This window comes from Bos taurus, chromosome 15, assembly GCF_002263795.3.
Source record: "Bos taurus isolate L1 Dominette 01449 registration number 42190680 breed Hereford chromosome 15, ARS-UCD2.0, whole genome shotgun sequence".
NCBI lineage: Eukaryota > Metazoa > Chordata > Mammalia > Artiodactyla > Bovidae > Bos > Bos taurus.
This window is the reverse complement of record NC_037342.1, coordinates 16,129,194-16,144,575: the sequence shown is the minus strand read 5'-3', so window position 1 is coordinate 16,144,575 and position 15,382 is coordinate 16,129,194. Positions and strand designations below refer to the sequence as shown.

The following is a 15,382-nucleotide window of genomic DNA, read 5'->3' as shown; positions in this document are numbered from 1 at the left end:
AGATAATGAAGTCAAGATGAAATTTTGAAAAATAATTCTAAGGTAATAATTCTAAATAAAGAATTCAATTCAGTCAAATTATCTTTCCTTGACATGTACAGAAGAAAGGCATTTTCCGAAATGCAACATATCAGAAAGTACATTACTTACTAATTCTAGGGGAGAAATTACTCAGAATCATTAAGCCAAACCGTAAATGAATTAGGGCAGGTATCTTTGAAAAAAGGAATTTAGGCCATAAACTAAATGGCAAATGTAATGGTTAAGTCTAAATAACTGTTCTTATAGTTGTGAAGAATACAACTGTCAAGGATAACATGCATATTTTTTAAACTTATAGTAAACTGTAATTAAAACTTTAAAATCTTTCCATAAAATCTGAGAGTTGAGATGGAAAGTCATTACCTTAAGACGAGGCAGGGATAATCCATTATATTTTATCAAATTATTTTAAAAATCTAGGCTTAACATGTTTCTTAAATTTAATGACAACATGAACAGAATGAAAATGATGGCAGTAAAGGGGGATATTTTCACAATTTAAGCATTGTCTCATAGGCAACTTTTTTCTTTCTTGCTGATACATAAATTAACGATGTCTTTATAATTAGTGGCTTCTAAAATTCAATAAAATATGGTAATAACAAAAACAACAAAAACAGTAGCTGACACAATTTATCCAATGCTTATTGTACTACACTTTTGGATCATTTAAATGGGGTCTACATAGAATGTCTAGGTTCAAATTTATTCATGAATTTCATAATCTTGGTTATTTAAACTCTGCTTCAGTTTCCCCATTTACTAAATAAATATAATAGTACAATTGTGGCTATTAAATAAATTTAATTATACATGATGTAATACAACAGTAGCTGGCAGATGAAAAGCATTCAAATTATTATTAGTGCTCACAACAATTCTATGAGAATGATCCTAATAATCGTGTCTTTAAAATGAAAAATAAAAATGAAGCTTAAGATCACACAGCAAGAGTAACAAACCTCATATTGAAATTCAAGACTATTTAACTACACAGTGAATGTTTTTAACCATTATGTCAAAATGCCTAACTCTTTGATTCTTAACTGTTCCAGAGAATTAAGAAATTATATAAAACTTCAAAGTTTCAAAAATAAACTTACAATAACCCTTAAAAGATAAAAAGAAAAATAAAGATAATATATATATATAAAGATATAAATGCAAAATGAAATATTAACAAATTTAATTCAGTAGTATATTGAAGTAAATGCCATGATCAAATAGGAGTTAAAGAATCCAAGAATGGCCTGAAGATAGAAAATATGTTCAATTCATCTCATTAACAAAAGAAAAAAAATAATTTTATCTCAAAGGATATCAAAACAGTTATTTCATAAAAATTAGATACCCACTCCTAATTTAAAAGCAAATTAACAAAAAAGCACCTTTCAATAAACTGTGAATGCAAAGATACTTTTTAAACATGACAATCTTCATCTTAAATGCACTTAAACACAGAAGAAAGGTGTCTATATCTAAGTCCTGAAATTCTATTTCAAGAATACAAGAAAGTCTAAATATTGTAACACTGAGCAGGAAAAAGTAATCAACATTTCCATGTAACTATTTTCCCAGATAAGCCAGTTTAAAAGAGCTATAGATGTAATGACAAGAGTTAAAAAAAAATGGGCAGACTAATACCAGTCAAGTCAGAAAACATAAAGGAAGAAAGATTCAACATACACTTGAAAAAAATAAAAAATATACTGAGGATAAGGATATATATGTAACAACAAATGGAGAAATGCACTGAAAAGAATAAATGAAAATTTGAACTGACGAATAACCAGTATTTTAGGATGAGAAAATTCAATATTGTTATTCAGTCACTCAGTCTTGTCTGATTCTTTGTGACCCCAGAACTGCAGCATGCCAGGCATCCCTGTACTTCACCATCCCCTGGACCTTGCTCAAACTCATGTCCACTGAGTCGGTAATGCCATCCAACTATCTCGTCCTCTATCGTGCCCTTCTCCTGCTGCCTTCAATCTTTCCCACCATCAAGGTTTTTTCTAATGAAGTCTGTCCTTCACATCAGGTGGCCGAAGTATTACAGCTTCAGCTTCAGCATCAGCCCTTCCAATGAATATTCCGAGTTGATTTCCTTTCGGATTGACTGGCTTCATCTCCTCACAGTCCAAGGGACTGTCAAGAGTCTTCTCCAACACCACAGTTCAAAAGCATCAATTTTTCAGTGCTCAGCTTTCTTTATAGTCCAACTCTCACATCCATACATGACTACTGGAAAAACATGGTATCTCTAATTTTCTTGAAGAGATCTCTAGTCTTTCCCTTCTACCGTTTTCCTCTAATTCTTTGCATTGTTCACTTAGGAAGATTTCCTTATCTCTCCTCGCTATTCTTTGGGACTCTGAATTCAAATTAGGTATACCTTCCCTTTTCTCCTTTGCCTTTCACTTCTCTTCTTTTCTCAGCTATTTGTAAGGCCTCCTCAATCATTTTGCCTTTTTGCATTTCTTTTTCTTGGGGATGGTTTTGATCCCTGCCACCTGTACTATGTTACAAATCTCTGTCCATAGTTCTTCAGGCACTCTATCAGATCTAGTCCGTTGAGTCTATTTGTCACTTCCACTGTATACTCATAAGAGATTTGATTTAGGTCATACACCCATGGCCTAGTGGATTTCCCTACTTTCCTCAATTTAAGTCTGAATTTTGCAACAAGGAGTTCATGATCTGAACCAGTCAGTTTTTGCTGACTCCATCTTCCATTCCAAGAATATAATCACTCTGATTTTGGTACTGACCATCTGGTGACGTCCACCACATGTCCACCATCTCTTGTGTTGTTGGAAGAGGGTGTTTGCTATGACCAGCGCATTCTCTTGGCAAAACTCTGTTATCCTTTGCTTGCTTCATTTTGTACTACAAGGCCAAACCTGCCTGTTATGTCAGGTATCTCTTGACTTCCTTCATTTGCATTCCAGTCCCCTATGATGAAAAGGACATCTTTTTTGGGTGTTAGTTCTAGAAGGTCTTGTAGGTCTTCATAGAACCGCTCAACTTCAGCTTCTTCAGCACTAGTGGTTGGGGGCATAGACTAGGATTACTGTGACACTGAATGGTTTGCCTTGGAAACAAACAGAGATCATTCTGTTGTTTTTGAGACTACAACCAAGTACTACATTTCGGACTCTTTTATTGACTGTGAGGGCTACTCCCTTTCTTCTAAGAGATTTGTCCTCAGTAGTAGATATAAAGGTCATCTGAATTAAATTCACCCATTCCAGACCATTTTAGTTCACTGATTGCTAAAATTTTGATGTTCACTCTTGTGATCTCCTGTTTGACCACTTCCAATTTACCTTGATTCATGGACCTAACATTCCAATGCAATATTGTTATTTAAAGCATCAGCTTTTACTTTCACCACAAGACACACTGACAGCTGGGTATTGTTTCTGCTTTGGTTCAGCCTCTTTATTCCTTCTGGAGCTCTTTCTCCACTCTTCCCCAGTAGTATATTGGGCATCTACTGATGTGGGGAGTTCATCTTTCAGTGTCAAATCTTTTTGCCTTTCATACTGTCCAAAATCACTGCAGATGGTGACTGCAGCCATGAAATTAAAAGACGCTTTCTCCTTGGAAGGAAAGTTATGACCAACCTAGACAGCATATTAGAAAGCAGAGATAAAATTTTGTCAACAAAGGTCCATTTAGTCAAGGGTATGGTTTTTCCAGTAGTCCAATTTTTCCAATAGTCATGTATGGATGTGACTGCAGTCCATGGGGTCGCTAAGAGTCAGACACGACTGAGCGTCTTCACTTTCACCTTTCACTTTCATGCATTGGAGAAGAAAATGGCAACCCACTCCAGTGTTCTTGCCTGGAGAATCCCAGGGATGGGGGAGCCTCATAGGCTGCTGTCTATGGGGTCACACAGAGTCGGACATGAATGAAGCGACTTAGCAGCAGCAGCACCATAGCAAATATAAGTACAAAGAAAACATGAAACTAACAGGAAGATTTATTAAAAGGTCTTAAGTCAATATCCCCAAATGATTAAATACTACAATTAATCAAATCAAATGGCAAAAAATACATGAAAAAAAGAATCCACTTGATTAGTGAACAAATGATAAAAATAAAGGCAAAGAAAAAAAATCTGCTTACCAATCACAGCAGCATAGACTAGAAAACATAATACTACTATTGAAAATCATAGGAAAAAAAGTAATTTTATTGAGTGTAATTCCTTCAATCCTTCTACAGAGAAATTTTGCAATGTAAATCTCACTGCAAGTATCCATATCCTTTAATTGGCAATTCCACTTATAGTAATTCTTTTAAGACAATAACCAGGTAAGTACACAACATTCATTGGAAAAGATGGTCATCACAGTGCTGTTTAACAGGGAAAAAATAAAAACATATAAACATCTCTCCACTAACATAAATAAATAATGGGTTGTTGTTCAGTCGCTAAGTCATGTCCAACTCTTTGCAACCCACGGACTGCAGAACACCAGACTTCTCTGTCCTTCACCATCTCCCAGAGTTTGCCCAAACTCATATCCATTGAATAGGTGATGCCATCTAACCATGTTATCGTCTGTCGTCCCTTTCTCCTCCTGCCTTTCCCAGCATCAGGGTCTTTTTCAAAGAGTCAGAACTTTGCATCAGGTAGTTAAGATACTGAAGCTTCAGCTTCAGCACCAGTCCTTCCAAAGAATATTCAAGGATGACTTCCCTTAGGATGGACTGTTTTGACTCTCTTCAGTCCAAAAGACTCTTAAGTGTATTCTCTAGCACCATGGTTCAAAACTACCAATTCTTCAGCACTCAGCCTTTTTTATGGTCCAATTGTCACATCCATACTTGACTACTGGAAAAACCATAGGTCTGATATATGGATCTTTGTCAGCAAAGTAATGTCTCTGCTTTTTAATACACTGTCTAGGTTTGTCATAACTTTTCTTCCAAAGAACAAGCATCAGTCACCTTCCACAGAGATTTAGGAGCCCAAGAAAATAAAGTCTGTCACTGTTTTCATTTTTTCCCCATCTATTTGCCATGAACTGATGCCATGATCTTAGTTTTTTGAATGCTGAGTTTAAGCTAGATTTTTCACTCTGCTCTTTCATCTTCATCAAGTTTCTCTTCCCTCTTTGCTTTCTGCCATCAGGGTGGTATCATCTGCATGTCTGAGGTTGTTGATACTTCTCCCAGCAATCTTGATTTCAGCTTGTGACTCATCTATTCAGATATTTCACATGATGTACTCTGCATTTAAGTTAAAAAACCGGGGTAACAACATATAGACTTGATGTACTCCTTTCCCAATTTGGAATCAGTCTGTTTTTCTAAGTCTGGTTCTAACTTGCTTCTTGACCTGCATACTGGTTTCTCAGGAGGCAGGTAAGGTGGTCTGGTACTTCCATTTCTTTAAGAATTTTCCATAGTTTGTTTTGATCCACACAGTCAAAGGCTTCAGTGTAGTCAGTGAAGGAGAAGTAGATATTTTTCTGAAACTCTCTTGCTTTTCCTATGATCCAGTGACTGTTGGCAATTTGGTAATCTGGTTCTTCTGCCTTTTCTAAGTACAGCTGATATATTGAGAAGTTCTTGGTTTATGTATGTTGAACCCTAGCTTGAAGGATTCTGAGTATTCCTTGCTAGCATGTAAAATGAGCACAACTGTACGGTAGTTTGAACATTCCTTGGCATTGCCCTTCTTTGGGATTGGAATGAAAATTGATCTTCTCCAGTTCTTAACCACTGCAGAAGAACCAAATTTGCTGGCATATTAAGTGCAGCACTTTAATCTAAAAGCATCTTTTAATCCTAAAAGCATCAACTTTTAGGATTTTACATAGCTAGGCTGGCATTCCATCACCTCCACCATATAAATATATTTATAAATATTAAGAGATCATTAAAATGTATGTATTTACTGGCATCCAACTATGTCTGCTTGTGCAAGTGAAACAAACAATGTAAACTGTAAGTTTATGCTATGTCTGTTGTCAGACTCTTTGTGATCCCAGAACTGAAGCTCTCCAGGTTCCTCTGTTCATAGAAGTTTTCCAGGCAAGAATAATAGAGTGGGTTGCGATCTCCTGCTCCAAGGGATTTGCCTAATCCATGGATCAAACTTGCGTGTCTTAGGTTTTCTGCATTGGCAGGCAGATTCTTTACCACTGAACCTCCAGGGAAGCCCAGTCCATAAGCCTACTTTTGTAACACAGTTTATTTTAAAATTATATAATAATGAGGAAAAAATTATATATATATATATCAAAATATTAACATATATTCTCTTCAGTTCAGTTCAGTCGCTCAGTCGTGTCCGAGTCGTGGCGACCCCATGAATCGCAGCACGCCAGGCCTCCCTGTCCATCACCAACTCCCGGAGTTCAATCAAACTCACATCCATCAAGTCGGTGATGCCATCCAGCTATCTCATCATCTGTCGTCCCCTTCTCCTCCTGCCCCCAATCCCTCCCAGCATCAGAGTCTCTTCTGATGTCAACTCTTTGCATGAGGTGGCCAAAGTACTGGAGTTTCAGCTTTAGCATCATTCCTTCCAAAGAACACCCAGGACTGATCTCCTTTAGAATGGACTGGTTGTATCTCCTTGCAGTCCAAGGGACTCTCAAGAGTCTTCTCCAACACCACAGTTCAAAAGCATCAATTCTTCGGTGCTCAGCTTTCTTCACAGTCCAACTCTCACATCCATACATGACTACTGGAAAAACCATAGCGTTGACTAGACAGACCTTTGCTGGCAAAGTAATGTCTCTGCCAATAATAATTCTCTCACTTTTTGTTTACTCCTTTCTAAACCTCTTTCTACTGAAATTTTAAAAAACAGGACATCAACAGCTACTGAAACAGAAAGATTATTCACACATTGTGAATGGGGGAGCTGGTTCTAAAATATATTGCTTCATTATTCCATTGTTTTATACACACACACGCGCACACATACACAGTAATCATGCCATGTTTTAAGTCAGATCATGTTGCATAACTTGAACTTATGCAGTACTGTATGTCAAGTATATCTCAATAAAACTGGAAGAAAAATGAATAAATATCACTTTCTAAAAGCAAAAACAAACAGTACTTATATCAAAAGATATTCTATGGAGGCTTTCCTATACTATTGAAATTTCTTCACAACAAGAAAATGCTACTTTTACATTAAAAACATACATTCTTAAACTGTCCTTACTTAAGTTTCACATTCATTAAATTTTATATTTAAATATGCTGCACAGGTTTATCTAAAAATGAAATGCAAAACACGGCTTCAGCAGTTGAAGACAGTTAGAAATGAAATTTAATATAGAGTCAATTAAAAAAGGTATCCTAGCACAAAACACTAACAAAGTTAAAGTCAATTTCCATATACCTTTGAAAATAATATTTATCTCCTAAATACCAAGACTTACCCCGTATCTTTCAGCTACAATGTCCTCAAAATTTCTATTTTGTTTCTCAGCTTGTTCTTTCATTCTTTGATAAGACTTCCTTAGCCAGCTTAAACCACCATCTTCTACTGAAATTCAATTGCAAAATTAAATGTCAGTTATATTTTTCATGTGGTTATAACTGCTACTACAGTATTGTACATTATTCTTTGAACATATAAAAATCATAAGTGCATTTAAAATTCAACATATATTTGAGTGCCTATATATGTAAGGCACAGTTTTGCAATAATGAGAAAAGAAAAACAAAAAGAAACAACTGGGAAATTCCATGGTGCTCCACTAACTAATACTCTAGATTCGCAATGCAGAGGGCCCAAATTTGATCCCTGTCAGGGAACTAGATCTCACGTGCTGTAGCTAAGAGTTCACATGCCGCAACTAAAAATACTGCACACCATAACTAAGACTTTGCATGCTGCAATTCAGAGTTTGCATGCCTCAATGAAGATCAAAGACTGCTGCAACACTCAGCACAAATTTTAAAAATAAATATTTAAAACAAAAAGAAATAAAAAATAGAATGACCCTAAAAAAAACTGGAATCTAAGAGAATGAGGATAAGAGGAGATAAATATAACAAATATTACATTTTATCAAAATAGTATTTATCACTATTATAGAGTTACATAAAAATGAAAAAAAGGAGAGAATTATTTCTAAATGTAATATCAGGAGACAATCTCACACACCAGGATGAAAACCGAGTTGGATTTCTACAAAGAGTAGTCAGGACCTGGGCTTTTGTTTGCTGGAAGATTTCTGATTACAGTTTCAGACGGCTTCACAGCTGAATTCTACCAAAAATTTAGAGAAGAGCTAACACCTATCCTACTTAAACTCTTCCAGAAAATTGCAGAGGAAGGTAAACTTCCAAACTCATTCTATGAGGCCACCCTCACCCTAATACCAAACCTGACAAAGATGCCACAAAAAAAGAAAACTACAGGCCAATATCACTGATGAACATAGATACAAAAATCCTTAACAAAATTCTAGCAATCAGAATCCAACAACACATTAAAAAGATCATACACCATGACCAAGTGGGCTTTACCCAGGGATGCAAGGATTCTTCAATATCCGCAAATCAATCAATGTTATACACCACATTAACAAATTGAAAAATAAAAACCATATGATTATCTCAGTAGATGCAGAGAAAGCCTTTGACAAAATTCAACACCCATTTATGATAAAAACTCTCCAGAAAGCAGGCACAGAAGGAACATACCTCAACATAATAAAAGCTATATATGACAAACCCACAGCAAACATTATCGTTAATGGTGAAAAATTGAAAGCATTTCCCCTAAAGTCAGGAACAAGACAAGGGTGCCCACTTTCACCATGACTTTTCAACATAGTTTTGGAAGTTTTGGCCACAGCAATCAAAGCAGAAAAAGAAATAAAAGGAATCCAAATTGGAAAAGAAGAAGTAAAACTCTCACTGTTTGCAGATGACATGATCCTCTACATAGAAAACCCTAAAGACTCCACCAGAAAATTACTAGAGTTAATCAATGAATATAGTAAAGTTGCAGGATATAAAATCAACACACAGAAATCCCTTGCATTCCTATACACTAATAATGAGAAAATAGAAAGAGAAATTAAGGAAACAATTCCATTCACCATTGCAATGAAAAGAATAAAATACTTAGGAATATATCTACCTAAAGAAACTAGAGACCTATATATAGAAAACTATAAAACACTGATGAAAGAAATCAAAGAGGACACAAATAGATGGAGAAATATACCATGTTCATGGATTGGAAGAATCAATATAGAGAAAATGAGTATACTACCCAAAGCAATTTATAGATTCAATGCAATCCCTGTCAAGCTACCAACGGTATTCTTCACAGAGCTAGAACAAATAATTTCACAATTTGTATGGAAATACAAAAAACCTCAAATAGCCAAAGCAAGCTTGAGAAAGAAGAATGCAACTGGAGGAATCAACCTACCTGACTTCAGGCTCTACTACAAAGCCACAGTCAGCAAGACAGTATGATACTGGCACAAAGACAGAAATATAGATCAATAGAACAAAACAGAAAGCCCAGAGATAAATCCACACACCTATGGACACCTTATCTTTGACAAAGGAGGCAAGAATATACAATGGATTAAAGACAATCTCTTTAACAAGTGGTGCTGGGAAAACTGGTCAACCACTTGTAAAAGAATGAAACTAGAACACTTTCTAACACGATACACAAAAATAAACTCAAAATGGATCAAAGATCTAAAAGTAAGATCAGAAACTATAAAACTCCTAGAGGAGAACATAGGCAAAACACTCTCCGACATACATCACAGCAGGATCCTCTATGACCCATCTCCCAGAATATTAGAAATAAAAGCAAAAATAAACAAATGGGACCTAATTAAAATTAAAAGCTTCTGCACAACAAAGGAAACTATAAGCAAGGTGAAAAGACAGCCTTCAGAATGGGAGAAAATAATAGCAAATGAAGCAACCGACAAACAACTAATCTCAAAAATATACAAGCAACTCCTACAGCTCAATTGCAGAAAAATAAACGACCCAATCAAAAAATGGGCCAAAGAACTAATAGACATTTCTCCAAAGAAGACATACAGATGGCTAACAAACACATGAAAAGATGCTCAACATCACTCATTATCAGAGAAATGCACATCAAAACCACTATGAGGTACCATTTCACGCCAGTCAGAAGGCTGCGATCCAAAAGTCTACAAGCAATAAATGCTGGAGAGGGTGTGGAGAAAAGGGAACCCTCTTACACTGTTGGTGGGAATGCAAACTAGTACAGCCACTATGGAGAACAGTGTGGAAATTCCTTAAAAAACTGGAAATAGAACTGCCTTATGACCCAGCAATCCCACTGCTGGGCATACACACTGAGGAAACCAAAATTGAAAGAGATACGTGTACCCCAATGTTCATCGCAGCACTGTTTATAACAGCCAGGACATGGAAGCAACCTAGATGTCCATCAGCAGATGAATGGATGAGAAAGCTGTGGTACATATACACAATGGAGTATTACTCAGCCATTAAAAAGAAAACATTTGAATCAGTTCTAATGAGGTGGATGAAACTGGAGCCTATTATACAGAGTGAAGTAAGCCAGAAAGAAAAACACCAATACAGTATACTAACGCATATATATGGAATTTAGAAGGATGGTAACAATAACCCTGTATACGAGATAGCAAAAGAGACACGGATGTATAGAACAGTCTTATGGACTCTGTGGGAGAGGGAGAGGGTGGGATGATTTGGGAGAATGGCATTGAAACATGTATACTATCATGTATGAAATGAGTCACCAGTCCAGGTTTGATGCACGATACTGGATGCTTGGGGCTGGTGCACTGGGATGACCCAGAGGGATGGTATGGGGAGGGAGGAGGGAGGAGGGTTCAGGATGGGGAACACGTGTATACCTGTGTCGGATTCATGTTGATATATGGCAAAACCAATACAATATTGTAAAGTTTAAAAAAAAAAAAAAAAAGAGTAGTCAGGGTATGCCTCAAAATAAATTAAAGCCAAGAAAGGTACACACATAGAGGGAAAAAGTGACTTCAGATATAACATAAAGAACATATAAGGAGATGAGACCAGTCAAGATGCTGGAACAGAAGGACCTGAGGTTCACTTCTTCCCACAAGCACATCACTAATCACATCTACAAATGAAACAATTTGAACACACCACATGCTGAACATTAGCAGAGGATCCTGGATACATTAAAAGACAAGAAAAGATCCCCAAATGACCAGATAGGATGGAGAGAAAGAGATGTAAAACAAAAGAGGAAACAAGATGGAATCCATAATCTTGGGGTGGTGGAGTGGGGGTGGGGGAGTGGCTGAAGAAGAGGAGAGGTTACCACATCAGGAGAAGGCCCCTTGAATATTTAAGAAAACTGAAATCATATCAAGCATCTTTTCTAACCACAACACTATGAGACTAGAAATCAATTACAAGAAAAAAAAATGTCAAAAACACAAACACATGGAGGCCAAACAATATGCTACTAAATAACCAAGAGATCACTGAAGAAATCAGAGGAAACCAAAAAATATACAGAAAAACAACAACAACAACAACAAAACAACAACCCAAAACCTATGGGATACAGCAAAGCAGTCCTAAGAGGGAAGCTTACAGCAATTCAATCCTACCAAGAGAAACAAGAAAAATCTCAAACAATTAATCTTATACCTAGAGCAACCAGATAAAGAAGAAAAAATCCAAAGTTAATAGAAATAAAAAAATTATAAAAATCAGAGCAGAAATAAATGAAACAGAAATGAAGTAAACAATAGCAAAAATCATTTAAACTAAAAGCTGGTTCTTTGGGAAGATAAACAAAATTGACAAACCTTTAGCCAGGCCCTTGTAATTATCAAGTAATACAAAATTAGTGATGTAATTATCAAGAAAAAAAGAGAAAGGACTCAAATCAATAAAATTAAAAAAGAAAACAGAGAAATTACAACTGACACCACAGAAATGCAAAGGATCAGAAGATTACTGTAGGCAGCTATAGGTCAAGAAAATGGACAATCTAGAAAAAAAATGAACAAGTTCTTAGAAAGATACAACCTTCCAAGACTGAACCATGAAGAAACAGAAAATATGAACAGATCAATTGAAAGAATTGAAAATGAAAGTATGGCAAATTCTATCCAACATTTAGAGAAGAGACAAAACCGACTCTTCTGAAACTCGGGAAATTAGAGGAAGGAACACTCCAAAACTCACCTAAAAGGCCACCATCACTCTGATATCAAACCAAAGATCTCACAAAAAAATCCAAAATTACATGTCAATATCACTGATGAACACAGATGCAAAAATCCTCAACAAACTTCTAGCAAACATAATCCAACAATATATTACAAGATTAATACATCATGATCAAATGGGATTTATCCAAGAGATGTAAGGATTACTCGATATACACAAATCAGTCAATGTGATACACTGTATTAATAGGCTTAAGAATAAAAACCACATGATTATCTCGATAGATGCGAAACAAATTTTTGACAAAATTCAACACACTTTTATGATTAAGGAAAAAAAAACCTCTCCAAAAGTGGGCTTAGAGGTAACCTGCCTCAAAATAATAAAGGCCATATAGGACAAACCTACAGATAACATCATACTCAGAGGTGAAAAGTAGAAAGCATTTTCAGTAAGATCAGGAACACAACGAGTATGTCCACTTTACCATGTTTATTCAACATAGTATTAGAAGTCCTGGCTACAGCTATCAAAGAAAAAGAAATAAAGAAATTGAAATTGAAAGCTTCAATACTTTGGTCACCTGATGCGAAGGGCTGACTCATTAGAAAAGATCCTGATGCTGGGAAAGATTGAAGGCAGGAGGAGAAGGGGATGAGAGAGGATGAGATGGTTAGATGACATCACTGACTCAACGGTCCTGAGTTTGAGCAAGCTCTGGGAGATGGTAAAGGACAGAGAAGCCTAGCATGCTACAGTCCACAGGGTTGCAAAGAGTCAGATATGACTGAATGACTGAACTGAACTGAAAGTGGAAAAGAAGTAAAATTCACTGTTTGCAGATGACATGGTACTATGCACAGAAAATCCTAAAAGATGCCACCAGATAACTACTAGAACTAATTAATTTACTAGAATTTGATAAAGATGCAGGATACAAAATTACTGCACAGAAATCTCTTGTATGCATATCTATACACTAACAAAGAAAGATCAGAAAGAGAAATTAAGGAAACAATTTTATTTATCACCACAAAAAAAGTAAAAGAATACCTAGGAATAAGCCAATCTAAAAAGGTAAAAGACCTATACTCTGAAAACTACAAGATTCTGATGAAAGAAATAAAAGATGACTCAGATAGAGAGATACACCATGTTTCTGGTATATGGATTGGAAGAATCAATATTGTGAAAATGACTATATCACAAATCTACAGGTTCAATGAAATCCATATTAAACTACCAATGGCGTTTTTCACAGATCTATAACAAAAAATTTTACAATTTGTATGAAAACAAAAGAGATCACAAACAGCCAACAAACCTTGAGAAAGAAAAATGGAGCTGGAGGGATCGGGCTATACTACAGGCTGACTTCAGACTTGACTGACTTCAGACTACACTACAAAGCTACAGTCATCAAGACAGTGTGGTACTGGCACAAAAGCAGACATACAGATCAATGGCACAGGATAGAAAGCCTAGAGGTAAACCCACACACATATGGTCATCTAATCTATGACAAAGGAAACAGGAATATACAACAACAGAAAGACACCCTTTTCAATAACTGGCACTGGGAAAACTGAACAGCTACCTGCAAGAGAAAGAATCTGGAACATACCCTAACACCATACACAAAAGAAAACTTAAAACAGATTAAAGACCTAAATGTAAGGTCAAATACTATGAAACTTTTAGAGGGAACCATAGGGAGAACACACTCTGACAAAAATTGCAGCAGTATCTTTTTCAATTCATCTCCTAAAATAATTAAAATAAAACAAATTATTAATTGGCCTAATTAAACTTCAAATATTTTGCACAGCAAAGGGACCATGAACAAAACAAAGAGAAGAATCTCAGGATGGGAAATGATATATGCAAATGAGGCAACTGACAATGGATTAATCTCCAAAATATACAAACTTCTCATGCAGCCCAATATAAAAAAAAAAATTCCAATCAAAAAAAGAGTGGAAAACTTAAATAGATATTTCTCCAAAGAAGACCTTCAGATGGTTAAAAAGCACATAAAATGATGCTCAACACTTCTCATTATTAGAAAAATGCAAATCAAAACTACAATGAGGTTATTACCTCATCCTGGTCAGAATGGTCATCATCACAAAATCCACAAACAAACAAAAGAATAAAAAACAAAACAAAAAACTAATAAACAAACAAAAGATAAAAAAATAAAACAAAAGAATAAATTTTTTTTTTAAATCCACAAATAATAAATGCTGGAAAAGATTCAGAGAACAGGGAACTTTCTTGCACTGTTGGTAGGAATGTAAATTGATATAGCCACAGTGGAGAATGGTATGGAGGTTTCTTAAAAACGAAAAATGGAACTACCATATGACCCAGCAATCTCACTATGGGGCATATATCTTGAGAAAACCATAATTTAAAAAGAAACATGTACCCCATTGTTCACTGTAGCACTATTTACAACAGCCAGGACGTGGAAACAACCTAGATGCCCATCAACAGACGACTGTATAAAGACGACGTGGTACACACACAATGGAATACTACTCAGCCATGAAACTGGCTCATTTGTAGAGATGCAGCTGTATCTAAAGTCTCATACAGAATGAAGCAAGTTAGAAAAACAAATATCGTATATTAACACATGTATGTGGATATACAGAAAAATGGTACAGATGAACCTACCTGCAGGGCAGGAACAGAAACACAGGACAGAGAGGACACGTGGCCACACAAGGGGAAGGGGAAGGTGGGATGAATTGGAGATTAGGTTCGATATAAATACACTACCATGTGTAAAATTGATAGATAGTGGGAACTTTCTGTATAGCACAGGCAGCTCAGCTCAGTGCTCTGTGATGACCTACCTGGATGGGATGGACAGAGGGAAGTTCAAGAGGGAGGGAATATATCTGTAAATATAGCTGATTCACTTCATTTTAGAAAGAAAGTAATACAACATTGGAAAGCAGAAGGGCTTCCCTGGTGGCTCAGTGGTAAAGAATCTACCTGCCAATGAAGGAGACATGGGTTCGATTCTTAATCCAGAAAGATCTCACATAATACAGAGCAACTAAGCCCACGTGTCACACTATTGACCGTGTGTTCCAGAGCTGGAAACTCAACT

At 36.0% G+C, this 15,382-nt stretch overlaps 1 protein-coding gene across 5 annotated transcripts in view; it reads right to left on the bottom strand.

Annotated features, from left to right (window-relative positions):
- CWF19L2 (CWF19 like cell cycle control factor 2) overlaps window positions 1-15,382 on the bottom strand; it is a 138,375-nt gene that overhangs the window by 80,509 nt on the left and 42,484 nt on the right. For 4 of the 5 annotated variants that reach the window (XM_005215777.5, XM_024975723.2, XM_059875072.1 and 1 more), the window contains one exon: window positions 7,464-7,570. In XM_005215777.5, coding sequence (XP_005215834.1) covers window positions 7,464-7,570 — 107 coding nt within the window. The remainder of the gene's footprint in view (window positions 1-7,463; window positions 7,571-15,382) is intronic. The other variant, XM_015474602.3, reaches the window with a different exon arrangement.